At 37.2% G+C, this 19246-nt stretch overlaps 1 protein-coding gene and 1 pseudogene across 1 annotated transcript; both read right to left on the bottom strand.

The window, feature by feature from the left end:
* Positions 1–719: 719 nt before the first annotated feature.
* Positions 720–809, bottom strand: LOC126009891 (uncharacterized; annotated as a pseudogene).
* A 4317-nt stretch (positions 810–5126) lies between these two features.
* On the bottom strand, positions 5127–18323 carry ORMDL1 (ORMDL sphingolipid biosynthesis regulator 1). Its single transcript, XM_049773309.1, has 3 exons — positions 18146–18323; positions 10474–10625; positions 5127–5502 (listed from the first exon to the last, which is right to left on the bottom strand). Exons 1-3 carry the CDS (start codon positions 18317–18319, stop codon positions 5367–5369), a joined length of 462 nt encoding a protein of 153 aa, XP_049629266.1. The 5' UTR covers positions 18320–18323; the 3' UTR covers positions 5127–5366.
* Between the last annotated feature and the right edge of the window lie 923 nt (positions 18324–19246).

Here is a 19246-nt window from a genome sequence, read left to right as displayed (position 1 = left end):
AGATTATTCTGTCTACCCCCATCTTCTGATTCAATTCGCTCATCAAAGTACTTGTCCTTCAGTCTTTTTTGTTTGTTTGTTTGTTTGTTTGTTTTGGCCACACCCAGTGAGCTCAGGGGTTGCTCCTGGCTCTGTACTCAGCAATTGCTCTTGGCTTGGGGGACCATATGGGATGCCGGGAATTGAACCGAGGTCTGTCCTGGATCAGCCACGTGCAAGGCAAACTACCACTGCACTATCTCTCCAGTCCCTTCAGTCTTTATGTTGGTGATTTGTGAGTTTGTTGACCTTTTGCAGAGTGCATTTGTCCCGGGCAACTTTTCTTGTTTCCTGCTATATTTTAAGGTTTTACCAAGTCTGCATTTTGCACGGTGGAAAGTATTCAAGACGAATGACTCCCAGGAAGTCCTAGTTGTAATCTAGTGGTAGGTAGACATAACTCATACTGAACATAATGTTGCGATTGAGCTCTATTTTCACAGGTAGTAGGGGCCACCTACTGTGGTGCTGGAAGATTAGGAGGTGCCTAGGGAAACTCACTGTGATGTGCAGGGATGCCTGGTATGTTGACAGGGAAGGGACCTGAAGGGAACGGGCTTGCTGGGGCCACTAGGCCACACACTAGAAGGTGGGGAGGGAGCAAAAGAGTTTTACAGATTCTAAGTTTGTACCCTACCTACCGCTAGAGATATCCCTATCCCCATCCCATTTTTTTTTTTTTAAATATGGAATGCTTCACGAATGCATGTCATCCTTGCGCAGGGGCCATGCTAATCTCTGTATCGTATATGTGCTGCCAAAACAAGTACGCATTCCCCAATTTTTCCATGGAACTTGCTTTAAAATAGTCATTTGTGTGACAATAGCCATAATTAGCAATAAAGCGCTATTACATGCCAGTTATTAAAGTGTATTTAATCTTCCCAATAATATCATCAATTACTGTCTTCATTTTATAGATGGGATGACTGTCCTAATTTGACTTGCAGGTGATGCAGCTACTAAGTGTAGAGCTGGAATTAGAATGACCTCACTGGCTCTGAGATCTTTTCACGAACCTACCAACAAGTAAATTAATCTTCTCACTCCACCCCATGCATTGTTAACTCAAAAAAGATAATCAAAGGAACATTTAGACCTGACATGAAGGTTAGGAAAATATTAATCAATTATAATTATATGTGATAGATGTTTTCTGTAATTATTGAATTCTAGTCTAAACATAAACCCTTGCACAGATGATGGCCTTTTTTGTATGACTTAAATTGATAGCAGTACTGAGTACCCTCTCATGCTGGCACTTTCCCTGTAGTATATGCTGGTGCCATTGGTAGACTCCTAATTTAGGTCTCTGTGCTTTATGTTGTGATTTAATAGAAGAAATGGCATTTTCAGTGACCCTGCAGATTTTCAGTTGACCCAGTCAACTGAAGGTATTTATCTCACCATTCTTTGGGCTAGAAGAGATTGAAGTTACTGGGGGAAAAGTATGTAGTGGTATGCATACTCTCAGGCCTGCATAGGATTTCCTATAACTGAATTCTTGGGTTAAGGTGCCACTCAGTATTGTCAACAAAAAATGACCTAACTTCACTTGGATTTGAGAATTCCAACTCAGTCTACTATTTTGTCTGTCTCACTCATTTTCCATTTGTAAACTTTAGAGGGAAATTATATCCAGAACCTTCATAATGCTTGTTGTCTTACTGCTTTATTAAATTGAATTTCTTTTTTTCTTTTTTTATTAAATTGAATTTCAATGCCCTCTGTGTTAGAAACATTGTTAATGGTTAGGGATTATAGGTAAGATTCAGGTGCTACTCTTCAGAACCAAGTCTGTGGAAAGTGGGCACTTGGAAATATAACTTGTGGGAAGGCTGTAACTTGCCAGAGAGGTCTCCAATGCTTACTAGGGCCTCAGAGTTCTTCCTGGGTTCTAACCTCTGATCTCCTAGTTGGAAATTGGTTTTCCAAAGTCACTGGATTTTAGGGTGCTGAGCCAGTCTGTGTAAAGTCATATTAATGTATTAATAATGAGAAATGCCACGGTGGAGATAGGGTAGTTGAAATTTTTGGTCCTGCCAGATCTAAATTTTGATTAGGAATCTGTTGAGGATGGATTGAAAGTAATAGAAATGAGATTAGTGCTTTTATTGAGCAGTTTCATGCCTCTTGCATCCCTTTCTTACCTTTTTTCTTCATAGATTTGAGTTGTGCTCTATATTTAATTTTCTCCATTCATTTCTTTGCTGAAGTAATGCTCTTTGATATGAAATTAAAAAAGTATATAATAATGTCCACTAGCCCCTCTTTTTGATATATTTTTTTGGGGGGGCACACCCGGCAGCACTCAGGGGTTTCCTGACTCTGCACTCAGCAATTGCTCCTGGCAGGCTCAGGGAACTATATGGGATGCTGAGGATTGAACCTGGGTCCATCCCGGGTCAGCCATGTGCAAGGCAAATACCTTATTGCTATGCTATCACTCCAGCCTCCTTTGATATATATTTTTAAAATTTCATCAGCAGAGTGCCTATCTAAAACTAAGTCATATACAAAAGGGACCAGTTACATAGCAGTCCAGGGGACAATTCGGGGGAAGTATGGGATGCATACTGGGACCGTGGTTTTTGTGTGTGGTTGGTATCTTTATTGCTGTGGTGCTTTTTAAGTTTTTTGATTTTTTAAAAAAAATTTTTAGTATTGTTGTTAGGTTTCTCCCTTTTGCCCTTTCTTCTCTTAAACTGATATTTATAGCTTCTAGAAGGACTTCTCCCATTTTCTGCTTGTTTGATTTTTGCCCCATTTTATTTATTTTTTTCTTTTCTTCAAACAGAACCACATAATTTGAACCATTTATGGACCAGACAGTCGTATGAACATTAAGTAGAAATAAAAAAATGATCAGACACGCTAGACACAGAGGGGACCACTTATACTAGCAACCCGGGTGGTAAAGGAGGGGGATGTGGGATGCATGCTGGGAACAGGAGTGGAGGGAGGACAACATTGGTGGTGGGAATGGCCCTGATTCAATATCACGATGTACCTAAAAAATTACTGTGAAAGATTTGTAATCCACTTTGGTCAAAATAAAAATTTAAAAAAGATTATATTGCATTTAAGAGCTACAGATTGAATCATTTCCAAAATTATTAGCTATTTGCCAGTTTTGAATAATGAATAAAAGAATGGAATACAGGACCTTTCAGTATCCTGATATCAGGATATAACCTGATATCCTATCCCAGCTATTCTTTCTGCTACTTATTCCCTTAGGCTTCATTCTCAGTGTTGGTGAGGAACCTTTAGAACTACTACACTACTTAGATCCCATTACTTTTCATGTAAAGCTTTCTCCAATGGCCTTGCCACACATGGCATACAATGTGATCATCTTGGCCTATAAAGATCTGTAGGATTTTTACCTCTACCTTTTTGTCCGACTGCATTTAATACCATTCTCCTTAGTTTCTCTTAGTTTCTGATAGAAAGTCTTATCTTTCCTCAACACAGCACCTTCATTTCCCTCCCAGAACATCACTTTCCCTCCTGGAAAGTGTCTTTCCAAAGATCTTTAAATTTCTTGCTCCTTGTACATCAAAATCTGTATCCAGTGTAAACTTAGGATCCTTAGGAACTTTTCTAAAATAGGTTCCTGCTTTTGCTTTATTAATTTTTTTACATGCCATCTATCTATACAGTAAATAATATATATTCATTTTTCCAATTAAATAAGAGATTGAGATTTTATTTTGCAAATTGTATCCATAATATCTAAAATAACACTGCAATAGAGTAGGCCTTCAATTATCTACTGATACTTTTAAGACATTGAAGGATGAGAATGGGGAAAATAGCATAAGGACCGTACCACAGGTAGAGTTCTACATCTGAAATCTGTGCAAAAAGCACCTTAATTTATACATTCGATGCTTAATAATAAAATTGGATAATATTAAGTGTCACTTCGATGAATGAACCAAAAAAAGCTTTTTGCAATCTTACATCAAAGAAAAGTTTTATTATAGATTATTGGCTGCTAAAAATACATGGGAAAAACACAAATATACAAAGGCATTATCATACAACTGATTTCTAATTGCAGTACTTGTGAAATAAAAAACAATGATCAATACCCCCAGTTTATTGAAACATGTAGGTTTACCTCTTCACTCAATTTTGTTTATAAATTATAAATATTATTCTATTTTTGTTACATCCAGTATCAGAATTTATTTTCTGACTTGTCTTCTTTATGAAACATATTTTTATGTAATTAATGTCAGCAACAATAAGCTTTTTTAAGTCATAAGAATTCAGTATTTATGGCTTTGGAAATGGTCAGTGTTGTATAATGTAATGAAAGAGAAATATTAATAGACAAAAGATCAGGGTTGAGAGTAGGACTAAGGAAAGATGATATCTTTTTGTGAAAATCTGTTTAAAAGATTTCATTATTTAATTTGGTACTATTGTTAGAAGCGTAGTATCTGCCAACCATATATGGTCTATAACAACTTTCTTTCATATCACCTTTTCTAAAAATTGGTAGATTTTAGCAAATAGATTGCTTAATCAAGTACACAGAGAACTTTAAATTATTCTGTATATTAGTGTTTTGAAATCAATGTTCTGAATCAGCTTAGCTCTATCTGTAATGCAGCAACATCTATTGTTTCAAAATGAGAAGGCTGAGTAGAAGAAGCTGTTTGGTAGATGCCTGTCTCTTTTTCACTATTTAGATATGAAAATGGACCTTCACCAACTAGGTAACTTAATAAATATAAAAATGACCTTATCTATCAACACACAACGCTGAGCCAGCAAAACCAAGAATGTTAAAAAAGTATAAGGTACAAACTGACTTGTATAAAACAAGAAGGTATATATATATATATATCCTCTTTATGTAATACAGAATATGGCAAAAAAAAAATCTGTAATAAACTTTGTAAAAAAGATGATTCTGGTTTACATATAGGTTTGCTTAAGTGGACATGACTAGAAATTTCCTTCTCCCAACATAATACCAATTCATCATAATCTAAAACAGTCTTAGTTTCTTTTAAGTCTCATTTCCTTGGATTTATCTATGCCACCTCTTATAGCCATTTCATGTATAAGCTGGGCCCGCCCAGCTTACCTAAAGAGCTTCTCTTGAGAAATAGAGCGGAAGCATTAAACAGAGGTACTTTTTAGTACAATCTGTACTTCAAAAGCAAATGAAGAACCAATCATTGGCCCTCACAGTTAAATACCTCTTATATTCACATTATCAGAGAAAGAGTGACGTTTACTATCTGCCTTTTCCTTATAGGAAACTCAGTAGCTGAAAAAACATTTTTGTTCATTTTTAGGACTTTTCAATACTTATTAATTCCAAAGATCCGAACACCGTGTAGTTGTGGCATTTTGGGAATTAGCACACTCAGGAGAGAAGCGGTATTTAGGATGAAGTGAGTTGAATCATATTTCGTATAGAAACTTGCCAGAAAGTATCTGTAGAAATAAAAGTAAATAAGATCTTAAAATGAAATGATTTAGAAGTTTATTAAAAGGAAAAAAGACACCAAAACATAAATACATGCAAATATAAACATTTTTTAGCACTAAAATGAGGGGCCGGAGAGATAGGACAGCAGCATTTACCTGGCAAGCAGCCGACCCAGAACCTAAGGTGATTAGTTCAGATCCCAGCATCCCGTATGTTCCCCCTGCCAGGGGCTATTTCTGAGCAGATAGCCAGGAGTAACCCCTGAGCACCACCAGGTGTGGCCCAAAAAACAAAAAACAAAAAAAAATTAAAGAAGAAATTCTATTTGGTGGGCCTAATTTAGTTTTATTTAGATTTTTTGTTTTTTTGATTAGGGGCAGAGAGATACTACAGCAAGGTAAGGTGTCTGCCTTATACACCGCAACCTGGGTTTTATCTCCAACACGCTGTGTGGTCCCCTAAGCCCCAATAGGAGTGATCCATGAACACAGATCTGTGACCCAAAAACAACAGCAAAAAATGTTTGGTTTATGGATGTTATGGATGCATCTATAAACATGTTTCATTTTTCAAATATGGTAAATATATTTAATACAACATGTTTTCTACTTAGCAGTCTTTATAATAAAGGGGTTTGAAATTGATGTTTGTACAAAATAGTCCTGAAATTAATTATATATTTCTAAAGAGAAAACCCAGATCCAAAATAGTCACCATATTTTCAAGTTTGTGACCCACCAAACTGTTATGAATCACTGATGTAAAGCTATGAAAAATAAAATTATTGTACATCGGCGCAATACAATGTCTCTGAAGAAAAACACGACCCAAACACTTTGATGTTAGTGTTTCATACTGTATTTGGTCAGGTTTATAACCAATTTCTTTTGTTTGTTTTTGGGCCATACCTGGTGATGCTCAGGGGTTATTACGGGCTATGCACTCAGAAATCACTCCTGGCTTGGGAGACCATATGGGAGGCAGGGATTGAACCCAGGTTCGTCCTGGGTCAGCCACATACAAGGCAAACATCCTACCGCTGTTTATCGCTCAGGTCCCTATAACCAGTTTAACTGGAAAGACGTTGTAGAATTCCAGCATTTTGGCTTTAACTGAATATAAATGCAAATTCAGAAATACATAAGACTTTAGCATTTGCTTTAACAAGCCTAAGCAATTAAGATCATCAAGGCAATGCCCAGTTTTACTCAAAGTACATTCAGGCACAGATACATCCACTGACTACTGCAAGATACAAAGAATAAAATATATCTTATTTGTCTGTAACTAATAAATTTGTGCATGGATGTTTGTCAAATCTGTACTTTTAGAGTTCTCTAATATTATAATATCTATACTTAGGAAAATATTCTAACTATTGTCATTCAGTTTCTGAGGGAAAGAAAACTATCTCTTGTAGTAATAGTGTTAGAGCAGCTTTTTGCAAGTATGTCTACAAACAAAAAGCTATATATGTCCACTTGTACAACCATCTTGACGAAGCTATTCAGAAATCATTTTATTCAAAATAAATCATATTTTTAATCTATAAACATTTTTTCCTACTTTCACATGCTTCAATTGGCTTTTTTATTTTCTCCAATAACTTATGTTGAAAGTAACATTGAAATAGCTGCTCCTTATCATATCCTAACATATAGCCCTTTTTGGTCTTTAAATAAAAAGCAATTGTATCAATGTGAAAATTATTCATATAATAAAACTTAAATAACCCTCAAAGGGGATGCAAGAATGAGATAGGAATGAGTGTGATAAAATTCATCTGCAAAGCATGCACTGGAAAGAGACCTGTGTTAGAAGCTAGAAATTTAGGAGAAATTAGGTACCTTGATTCTGTTTAAATGGCCTGGGCCACAGTAATTCACTTGTGTATGTCTCTTTTTTTTTTTTTTTTCCTTTTTGAGGAGTGGGACGAGGTTCCCACCTAGCAATGCTCAGAGGTTACTCCTGGCTCTGCATTCAGAATTCCTCTTGGTGGTGCTCAGGGGACCATATGGGATGCTGAGGATCAAAACCGGGTCAGCTGTACAAGGCAAGTGCCCTACCCAACTTGGGTCCCAGCTTGAGTCTTTTTGTTTAAAACTTTAGGATAACATTGCATATCCAAACTACCCAACATAATACATTTAGAATATGTGAAAGCACTGAAAAGTATCCTATTTTATATATAGCTTTAATGTTATTTCTTCACTCTATAAGTGATTTAATATCTGAAATCCTGTATGTCATAAATATTTTTATAAAAATAGATGTACATAGGTACATCTTAGTTGGTCTTTGCTGTGCCAATGCATATCGAAAATTCAGTTTTTTGTTGGGGTTGGAGAGAGAGTGCAGTGGATAAGGCACTTGCCTAACATGAGGCTGACCTGGGACCTGGGTTCAATCCCAGGAACCACAAAATGGTTCCTTAAGTTCTGCAGGAGTGATCCCTGAGCACAGAGCCAGGATTAAGCCCTAAGTACCACCCAATGTGGTCCAAAAACAACTGATAAGGGAAAGAAAATCAAATACATGTCAAGATTTGAGATGTATAAAATTCTCAACATTTTATTAATGGAAATACTGGAATACTGGAAATATTGAAATTCTGATTACTGGAAAGTGAAGTCAAGAATAAGTAGGGGGGGCCAGCGAGATAGCACGGAGGTAAGGCGTTTGCCTTCCATGCAGAAGGACAGTGGTTGGAATCCCGGCATCCCATATGGTTCCCTGTGCCTGCCAGGGCAACATCTGAGCACGGTGCCAGGAGTAACCCCTGAGCGCTGCCGGGTGTGATCCAAAAACCAAAAAGAAAAAAAAAAAGAATAGAAAGTAGGGGAGCTAGAAATGTTTGAATAACTATTATTCTTGTTAAACTTTTATTAGACCGAACAAATCCTTTTAACTTTGACATTAATTTTATATGGCACTAGATCAGTTAAATTTCTTGAAAGTGCCGTATAAAAACATAATTTAAAATGCCACAATTCTTTTTCACTTGAAAATTCCTTTCTCTATTTAAATATGTAAATATATTTATAAGTATTTATAAATATATATCTTCCTTGCACTTCCAGTTTAAGGAATCCCGATGCTCCCAAGAGTCTTTCCAGCTACTCTATTCTACATTGATTCTAACATGGATATATCCTAGTGTCTAAACTATAGACAAATGAAAATATCTACTGTAAAATATTTACTGAGTGTAGAATTTAAAGAAATCCACTTATAAATTCTTTGCGTAAATAAAACACCTTAACATAGACATCTTAAAAAGTGAAAAATGAGGGACCTACAATTACTTATGGAAGTTCAAAGCAAAATTACTAAAGGGTAAGTGCTAAAACCTTACCAAGGAGGCAGAATTTAAATCTGGAAAGAACCTTGCTAAAACAAATAAGAAGGCATTTAAGATAGAAGGCATTAAGATAGACCAAGGCACAGATATATGAAGTATTCCAGAAATCTGATGAGCTTGGCCAGGATAAAATATTCATAGAGGTGCCAGATAGACAGTAAGTACAGGGGTAAGATGCAGCTTTGCATATGACTGATGCTGGTTTGAGCACTGATACTACATGGCACTCACGACATCATTGCTGGGTACAGACAACTCTACTGATTAAGAATCACAGAAAGGTACCCCACACCATGGGGGGTGAAGGGGACAAAGGAAAGAATACAAGAAACAAGATTTAAAACAGAAAAAAAAAAAAACAAAAAACAATTCAGAGCTTGAAGAGGCCTGACAGATGACAAGGTGCTTGTTCTGATGCCTCTGACCCTAGCTTGATCCATTACACTGTACCTGGCCCCGAGCACTACCAGGAGTAGATTTGTGAGCACCACACCAGGTGGCCTGAACCTTCTTCCCCTATAAAAAAAACTCTCAGGAAAAAATTAGGAAGAGCTCATATTGGGAAGGCACTGAGTATAACATATTAGCGAGAAAATCGACACCAAATACAAGGCAAGATGCTTTACAGAAAGTTATTTCACTTATTTCTCATATCGGTGCAAGTTTAATGAGCTACATTTTTTTTTATAAGCAAACCAAGCTGAATGATAGATACAAGATTCAATTCAATGCTACAAGCCTAAATTTTTTTTGGGAGGAGGGTGCACACCCAGTGACGTCTCAGGGTTACTCCTCGCTCTGTGCTCAGAAATCACTCCAGGCTTGGGGGACCACGTGGGACGCTGGGGGATTGAATTGTAGTCCATCCTGGATCAGCCATATGCAAGGCAAATGCCTTACCACTGTGCCACTACTCTGGCCCCTACAAGGCTAATCTTAACCTCTCTTTCATTTAAACTATACCCATAGCTCCTCAAGTATCTAAATCACCAATTGGGAAGGGTGATCAATAAAGTGTTTTTGAAACCATCTAAATCCTCTAAGGAAGGTTTAGGAAGTAGAAGATGGAATATGATTATATTTATAGTTTTTCTAGAAGGAACTAAAGGTCAAGAACTAGAATACGATTAATTCATACATCCTACAATACTTAGACATGCTTTATGAATATTTGTTTCATGTTGTTGCTATATGTATTGACTAAAGTATAAAAACTGATTTATTATCATTTATTTTCTTTTTTTATCATTTATTTTCTTAATAACTTGTGTCTGTTATACTTTTTCTTAAATAGCTGCTTTTTGAGGTTTTAAACAAAATATTTTATTTTTATTTAAAATTCTATCTAATTAAAGGATTGTTCAAGCCAATCCTTCTTCTACCTACACATTTCCATCACTTACAGCAGGGATCTCAAACTCAATTTATCTGGGGGCTGCAGGAGGCAGAGTCGGGGTAATCCTTGAGTGCAAAGTCAGTAGTAAGCCTTGAACATTGGGTGTGTGTGACCCAAACAACTAAAACAAAACAAAACAAAACAAAAAAAAAAGATTCCTCTAGGGCAGGGCCACAAAATGTTGTACGGAGGGCCGCGAGTTTGAGACCCCTGACTTACAGTATTATTGGAGAGATTGTGAAAAACTTCCGTGAAGAAGTGAACTGTACGCCATAGTCCAGCTGTTCCCAATGAGTTAGGAGCCTTGCTTTACCCTGGTCAGGAGTTTCAAAAGGTGTCCCTTTTACTGCATGAAAAAATACATACATCCCCTGGAAAAAAGAAGAGGTCACATAATCAATACTAATTCAAAATTAGTATTTGTCAGTATTAAAATCATTTCAGACTGTGAATGAATGTGATTTCACTTAACATCAAATTTTAAGCTACTATATTACTAGAAAAGTTGTGACCAATTTCTACAGAGTAAAGTAAGTCTTATGGGACATTTAGTATTTTGTTGTTGTTGTTTTGTATTTGGGCTACACCCAGCAGCGTTCAGGGGTTACTTCTGGCTCTGAGCTCAGAAATTGCTCTTGGCATGGGCTGGAGCTATGGCACAGTGGTAGAGCACTTGCCTTGCACACAGCTAGCCCAGGACGGACTGCGGTTCGATCCCCCAGCATCCCACATGGTCCCCCAAGCCAGAAGTGATTTCTGAGTGCAGAGCCAGGAGTACCCTCTGAGTGTCAGTCACTGGGTGTGGCCCAAAAATCAAAAAAAAAAAAAGAAAAGAAAAGGAAGGAAGGAAGGAAGGAAGGAAGGAAGGAAGGAAGGAAGGAAGGAGGAGGGAGGGAGGGAGGGAGGGAGGGAGGGAAGGAAGGAAGGAAGGAAGGAAGGAAGGAAGGAAGGAAGGAAGGAAGGAAGGAAGGAAGGAAGGAAGGAAGGGAGGGAGGGAGGGAGGGAGGGAGGGAGGGAGGGAGGGAAGAAGGAAGGAAGGAAGGAAGGAAGGAAGGAAGGAAGGAAGGAAGGAAGGAAGAAAAGAGGGAAGAAGGGAGGGAGGAAGGAAGGAAGGAAGGAAGGAAGGAAGGAAGGAAGGAAGGAAGGAAGGAAGGAAGGAAGGAAGGAAGGAAGGAAGGAAGGAAGGAAGGAAAAGTGAGCTCCTGGCAGGTTTGGGGGACCATATGGGATGCCAGGAATTGGACCTGGGTCTGTCCCAGGCTGGCCATGTGAAAGGTAGATGACCTACCACTGTGCTATCTCTCTGGCTCAGGGATATTTAAGTATTATTTAGTAAAAATCATTACAAGATCAACCAAAAGAAACCTATATATTTTTAACCTCTTATTAAACCGAAAGTTTAGTGTAGTTTTATATGATTATATTTAAATTTCCAAATACTGTTTCTATTATAAAATAGGCTTGCTTTTTCTTCAATGTGTGAGATTTTCTTCAGTTTTAAATTAGTAAGTACTTAGGAAATCATAAAAACATATAAGTTGGTAAATAAAATATGTCATAGAAAAATGGTTTTAAAATATTAGGAGTCTTTGCCCCAATGTTTTTTTTTTCTTCAAAGTAACAAAAGTAATCTGTTGCAAAAGATACAGTATTCAATTTGGTTTAAAATCATAATTGTGGGCTGGAGCGATTGTACAGCGGTTGGGCGTTTGCCTTGCACACGGCCGGGGTTTGATCCCAGTATTCCATATGGTCCTCCAAGCCTGTCAGAACGAATTTCTGAGCCAGAAGTAACCCTTGTGTGCCACCGGGTGTGATCCAACTCCCCCCACTCCCAAATCATCATTAGTGCTGTTTATTTGAAGCTGTTTTCCTTAAAAACTAAAACTATGTCATTAAAAGACATTTTGTTGTAACATGTTTGAACATCTGATTTAGGGATAATCAAGAAAAACCAATGTATACTAGGCTTAGTTTCCTTGAGATTATAGGGTTCATTCAGACCCACAAAAAGTGTGTAATCATTGTGAGATACTGGTAAAAGAATAAAATCTAAGTATTATCATTAAACAGTTTTTCCTACTAGACATCATGAGGATATATGAATCTACTTCAAATGTGAAAAAAACATTTAAAAATCCAAATTATTAACACACACATATATTTATATTTGTTTTTGTTTTTGAAATCCAAATTATTAACACACACACACACACACACACGCACACACGCACACGCACACACACACACACACACACACACACACACACACACACACACACACACACACGTGTATTTGTTTTTGGTTTTGGGTTACCCCCAGCAGCAACCATGGATTACCTCTAGCTTTGTGCTCAGAAGTTGCTCCTGGCAGGCACCGGGGACCATATGGGATGCCGGGATTCAAAGCACCTCTGTTCGAACCAGCTGTGTGCAATGCAAACGTCTTACTGCTGGGCTATATCTCCGGCCCCTAACATATACTTTTATTATAAAGTTTAAGAGAGTTGTTTTCAAAGCTTAGGCACTTCTTAGTTATTCCATTAGGTGATTCAAAAGTTAAGCTTCACTGACACCTAAACATTAGAGAAGTGATTTATGTTCAACTGGCTAAATCAACAAATGTTTAATAAGTGACTTATATGTACAGGAAATACAGGAAATGTATGCACACATAAAACTGCCAAGCTATGGCCCTAACCTTAAAAAAGTTCAATCTAATGAGATGGCTTAAAAAAAGTCAGAAAAATGAGAATGTATATTCAAAGGTACAATTAATTAGATTACTCAGGAAATGTGAAGTGAAAGATTCATTGCTGAGAAAAAGGTTTATGCTTATGATTCTAGACAAGTCTGCTCAAATGACAACTCCTTTGTCAAACTCTCTTCATTAATAACCTGCTGGCCTATATGCTTGTACATAATTTTATTAAAAATAGTCTTAGTATGATTGCAGTCTATTGTGTGTGAGCACTGTTGGCTTCATTTTTGTTTTTCCACTAGCAGGAATGTCTCAGAACAAGGACTAGTACACAGCAAGTATTATTTAACAGTACGTAAAGAGTCTTTATTCTGTAAGTACAAGAAACATTTTGTAAGAAACAGCTTTCAATGAGACCCTGGGACAGAAATTGTATGTTTTCAAATTCACAGGAGTAATGTGGATCTATCTAAACTTTGATCATTTATACAAATTCTCTTGCTACTCTCTAAATACATTCTCTCAACTGGTTTTAGATTTTGTTTATATATTTCCAATGATAAAAGAATAATGGGCTATAGAGAATGTTCATGCTTTTTTTTTTTTTTAATTTTTTTAAATTTTTATTTTTAATTATGAGAACAAGGGTGCAAAGTAAGAGGACAAGGTAAAGTTACAGTGGAAGGACAATCACCCAAAACATAATTCTCAGAAGTCCCCTTGCTGATATATTAACTTTGAAATTTCAGCCAAAGAACATTAAGATAAATAAGACAGAATCCATGTACAATTACTTTGTCCCTCAAGTCCCCAGATTGTAACACATTATAATATTTCTTAACAGTACACAAGGCAATCTAAAGCCATAAAACTTACGTAACTCCTTAAACATTACAGGCATAGTATTTTCTTACATTTCCATATACATGCATATTAGCTTAAGTTAACCTCAAATTTTAAGTGAGTTCTTTTTAAGGATTAGAGTCAAAGGAGCACAGTAAGAATGGTGTTAGAGTGGCAATTGTTGTTTGCATAGGCCCACCAAAATATGAGGAACATGGAAAGAAATAACCTTGGCCTAAGTACAAAGAAACCAGACCCCTGAAGTTTCCTGGCACAAGACCAAGTCTAGGCTCCAAGCAAGCTAGATCGTCCAATCCAATACATTGTCTGTAGTGCCAACACACTTTTATTTTTCACACAGTCTCTGTTGTTGGTATCATGTTTCTGTATTAAAGATCCTGGAATCTATGTTCATGCTTTTTATACACAAGGTTTAAGCTCTGCACAGGGCGTCCTGAGCATCTTAGTGTGGTCCCAAAATAAAATTATTTTAAAAAAAGAACTAGATAAGTATTGCTTTATATAGCCACATCTAAAGAATTAAGGGGGAACAAGTATATTTCTCCTGGTTAGTCTGTCAGTAAATATCTATTTAATCAAAATAAAAAGAACTCTTATTGTCCTGGCCTTGAGACCAAACAATTCTTATTTTCTACACAGTCCCCAGAACAACCCCAGATATAGCCAAAGAGGAAAAAAAATGTAAAAATGTTTGTTTTTATTTCACACTTAATTGGTTTACTGCAGACTACCTTCAAAAGAAACTTAATTCTGGAGTCATGTAATTGCTACATCTGTGGTTTGCTAGTTAAGTTTTTATAGTGTTGCGAATTACTACCTTGGAAGTTGTTTCTGGTGTCAATTTTCCATCCTTTGTTGATGGTTATATACACCATACATCAATCCCAGCTAAATAACTTGAAAACATGTGAGAAAATGATTCTAAAATACATTTAATACACATGACATTGGAGAAAAGAAATTACAATGAACATTTTTTAATTTTGGGGCCACACCCAGAGGTGCTTAGGGGTTACTCCTGGCTCTGCGCTCAGAAATCGCTCCTGGAATGCTCAGGGGACCTTATGGGATGCCAAGAATCAAACCTGGGCCCGTCCCGGTCAGTTGCATGCAAGGCAAACACCCTACCACTGTGCTATTGCTCTGGCCCCTAAAATAGACTTATTTAACTACCACTGAAATAGGTTATTTAGCAATTTAGTCATTAAAAAAATAAGATAAACTGCTAATAATTAAATTTTGATAAGACTGTAGGGTGGAAATTTTATACCTTCCTAAAAGAGTTGTGAACAGGATTTTGCTCTCAACAGGAGTCAAGCATGCAGAGCAGAAAGGAAGCAGGAATGCCAAAATAATGGAGAAGTCTAAGCCAAACCATAAATATAAGAGTAAAGCAAGAGAATGAAGATACATTTATAGCAGTGCTAATAATTAGGAGCAAGGAGAGTGACCATATGAAAACAAGGGCTTTGACAACATGGATGTAAGTGTAAAAGATGTTACTCTTAAGAGGAGAGTGATCGTGCTAGTTTGCATTGGCAGTACTAATTTACATCTATTATTTTAGAGGTGTTATTATTAGAATTCTCTTTTACCCGAAAACATTCGGTATTGATGCTATAGTAATATTTTTTGCTACTCTGTATTTGTTTTTGTCCACACCAGGCATGCTCACCTGCTACTCCTAGTGGGGTATAATTTGGGATCTTATGGGATGCAGGGATCTGAACTCGGTTGGTATCATGCAAAAGCAAGCCTTCTACTTACAGTACTATAGTACTAGCCCAATGTCTTTGGACAGTCTGGATCAAAATAAGAGAAACAGATTGTGGATGAGGGACAGACCAGGAATTTGAAGAGTCCAAAAAATATTTATCTGTTTTAAGGTGATCTGGTTTTATAATGAGGGCAACATAATTCTATAGGTAGCAAGTGGCGCTATGGCTAGATCACATAACTAAGATAGCACATATGCCAAAAGGAAGAATGAAGAAATGAGTTTTAAGGAATAGCAGTATTTAAGACAGAAAGGCAAAATGTGCCAAAGGAAATGGCAAAGCAAAGATCAGAAATCTATCTAGGAAAAAGTTATCCCAGGGAAGTCAAAGGAAAAGTGTCAGTAAAAGGATTTAACTGGTGTCAAGTTAAATCAAATCGAATCAACTAGTTAAAAAGTTTTCCCTATCAAAGTCTATCGTAGAAAATTATGAACAGAAGGAACATTTGCTTTTTCTGAGTCATCTTTCTTGCACTAGGCAGTCAACTTTAAATGCTTTCTAGGAGATATAAAATAACATTAACATTTGTAACAAGTTTAACATTTCTATTACATTTTTCTGTCTTAATCTTTTATCTTTTTTGAAACCTTTAAACAAATATAATTACCATGGATCCAAGTAATAAATGTAATTAGATAGATTTCTTCCCTTTCACTCCTTTTATTTTTATTTTTTTGTCTTTTCGTTTTTCACACCTGGCAGTGCTTAGGGGTTACTCCTGACTCTGCACTCAAGAAAACACTCCTGGCAGGCTAGGGGGATCATATGGGATGCCAGGGAAAGAGCCTTGGTCAGCCACATACCAGGCAAATGCCCTACCCACTGTGTTATATCTCTGGCCCCACCTTTCATTCCCCTTTAATAGGCTTTAAAAGACAAGAAAAGTCACTAATAGATTTTAATAGGTAATTTCTTAGGCTGCACAGTAAGAGCAGCAGAGTTTATTAAACTTCTGAAATTTAATGGAGCAACTGTATACTATTCAGGGGTCCTCAAACTTTTTAAACAGGGGGCCAGTTCACTGTCCCTCAGACCATTGGAGGGTCTGACTATAGTAAAAAAGAAACTTATGAACGAATTCTTATGCACACTGCATATATCTTATTTTGCAATGAAGAAACAAAATAGATACAAATACAATATGTGGCCCGCGGGCCATAGTTTGAGGACCACTGCATCAACAAGAGTCCAAATGAAGACACTGATATGTAAGTTCCTGAATCACTTGAGATATAATATGAAATTAAAATTTTTATTATAAATGAAGTAGGGAAGTATACTTCTGCAATTAATACTTAAAGAATGGAACCAAAGATGTTTGTTAACCTCCAGTTAAACACAAAACGTATTTCTACTCTGAAGCATTTTGGCTAATCAATCACTACAGTTGCATGCAATGTAGTATCTTATGGTTTTTTTTTTTTTTTTTGGTTTTTTGTTTGGTTTTTGGGTCACACCCAGCAGTGCTCAGGGGTTATTCCTGGCTCTATGCTCAGAAATCGGCCCTGGCAGGCACAGGGGACCATATGGAACGTCAGGATTCGAACCACCAACCTTCTGCATGAAAGGCAAACGCCTTACATCCATGCTATCTCTCCGACCCCGTATCTTATAATTTTTGCTAAAATTATCTACTGTTCTTTATATTCTACTAAAACAATCAGAGAAAAAAAAGTTACTTAGAAAAAAGGCAGAAATTTATACTGAAACGTGACAGAAAAATTCATCTTATCCTGGGTTGAAATTCTTCAAAAGGAGGGCAGTCACATAATACAAAAAGTCACTAAATACCAAAAGTCACATTAAATGGCTGAATTCTAAATTACGTGAAATTTATCACAAATAAAAATGCTATTTAAAAAAAACTTAACTGATATTTTCTTCCTAATTTTTGTTTTGTTTTGGGGCACTTCCAACAGTGCTCAGGTGAGGAGATTGACCAGATGGGATGCTATGAATCGAACCTGGGTTGGCTGTGTGCAAGGCAAGTGCCTTACCCACTGTACTATGCTCTACTTTCATGTTTTTCTTCCTTAACACACAACTGTGTGCAAGGCAAGTGCCTTACCCACTGTACTATGCTCTACTTTCATGTTTTTCTTCCTTAACACACAAAATTAGGTTATTATAAGTTATAGTCATATCCATATAAAATACCACTTAACAATTTTTATGCATCAATCTCTAGAAATCTTTTCATCCTGAAACCTAAAACTGTTTCAATGAAAATAGAATTGTTGGGAAAAAAAATAGAATTGTTGGGAGCTAGAGTGATAGCACAGAGGGTAGGGCATTTGCCTTGCATGCTGCCAACCCAAGTTTGATCTCCGACATTCCAACTGGCTCCCTGAGCCTGTCAGGAGTAATTTTTGAGTGCAGAGCCAGGAGTAAAAACACTGAGTGCTACAGTGTGTGGTCTGAAAAAACAATACAACAACAACAACAACAACAAAATAGAATTGTCCATTGTCCATTTCTGTAACTCTCAGTCTTGGACAACCATTAAACTACAAGCTACCAAGTGTGTATAATTAGGCGAAATTCTTACCAGATTATGTATAACATTTGTTAAGGTCCAAGCAACAGGAACACTGAAGAAGGGAATACTTAGTAAGACAATATGAAGCAAGCCGACTCCCAGGGCATATGTAAGCCACATCCCTCGGCTGTTCAGTACACGGGTGTTCGGATTCACTTCACTGTGGGCAACTCCAACATTCATGTTTGCTCTGTAGGAAAGCAATGAACTGAATCAACACAGATATGACGGGAAGCTCAAGTACTCCTAATTCCAACATGTCTAAGTATGTATTATTGGGCTTATTGTTTCCTCTCCTTGGTCCGTAACAGAAAACTCATCCTCCACGTTACTTGCAGATGCTGATATAGGCACTAAATAATTCTTTAATGGCCATCTGACTTTACGGTCAGACAACTTAATTTTATGATTTTTAGTTAAAAAAAAAATTAAAATCCTTCTCTCTAGGGCAGGGGTCTCAAACTTGCAGCCCGCGGGCTGCAAACGGCCCTCCATACAACATTTTGTGGCCCTAGAGGAACCTTTTTTTGCTTTGTTTTGTTTTAGTTGTTTGGGTCACACCCCCAATGTTCAAGGGTTACTGACTTTGCACTCAAGGATCACCCCAATTTTGCCTCCTGCGGCCCCCAGGTAAATTGAGTTTGAGACCCCTGCTCTAGGGGCCGGCTAGGTGGCGCTAGAGGTAAGATGTCTGCCTTGCAAGCGCTAGCCAAGGAAGGACCGCGGTTCAATCCCCCGTCCCATATGGTCCCCCCACGCCAGGGGCAATTTCTGAGCGCTTTGCCAGGAGTAACCCCTGAACATCAAACGGGTGTGGCCCGAAAAACCAAAAAAAAAAAAAAAATCCTTCTTCTCAAGCTTCTCTTACAGGGTTGGCTTTCCTAACTGGGGGAAAAAAAACCTACAACATTTTCTTGTATTCTGAAAACAAAGGGAAAACTCAGGTGCTACAAATACCTACAATAATCTAACATTAAAAACAAAAAAACAAAGCTGGCCTAGCTTATGGGCTCTCAGGAGGCAGAGTTTTGCATCCAGTTTAATGTTGATTCCATAAAGAGTAATCTGAATTCCAGTCTCACCTTTTTGAATCCTCTACCCGGAAGGAAT

This window comes from Suncus etruscus, chromosome 5 (genome assembly GCF_024139225.1).
Source record: "Suncus etruscus isolate mSunEtr1 chromosome 5, mSunEtr1.pri.cur, whole genome shotgun sequence".
NCBI classification, from domain to species: Eukaryota; Metazoa; Chordata; class Mammalia; order Eulipotyphla; family Soricidae; genus Suncus; species Suncus etruscus.
The sequence above is the reverse complement of the archived record's forward strand: the minus strand, read 5'-3'. Positions and strand labels throughout refer to the sequence as shown.

What these genes read in the sequence shown, in the direction of transcription:
- ORMDL1 (XM_049773309.1), bottom strand. Translation starts at nt 18,319, where the DNA reads ATGAATGTTGGAGTTGCCCACAGTGAAGTGAATCCGAACACCCGTGTA. An exon ending in CAAATGTTATACATAATCTG is followed by an intron (nt 10,626 to 18,145) that starts GTAAGAATTTCG and finishes TCTTTTTTCCAG; the next exon opens with GGGATGTATGTATTTTTTCA. An exon ending in ACAATCTCTCCAATAATACT is followed by an intron (nt 5,503 to 10,473) that starts GTAAGTCAGGGG and finishes TTATTTCTACAG; the next exon opens with ATACTTTCTGGCAAGTTTCT.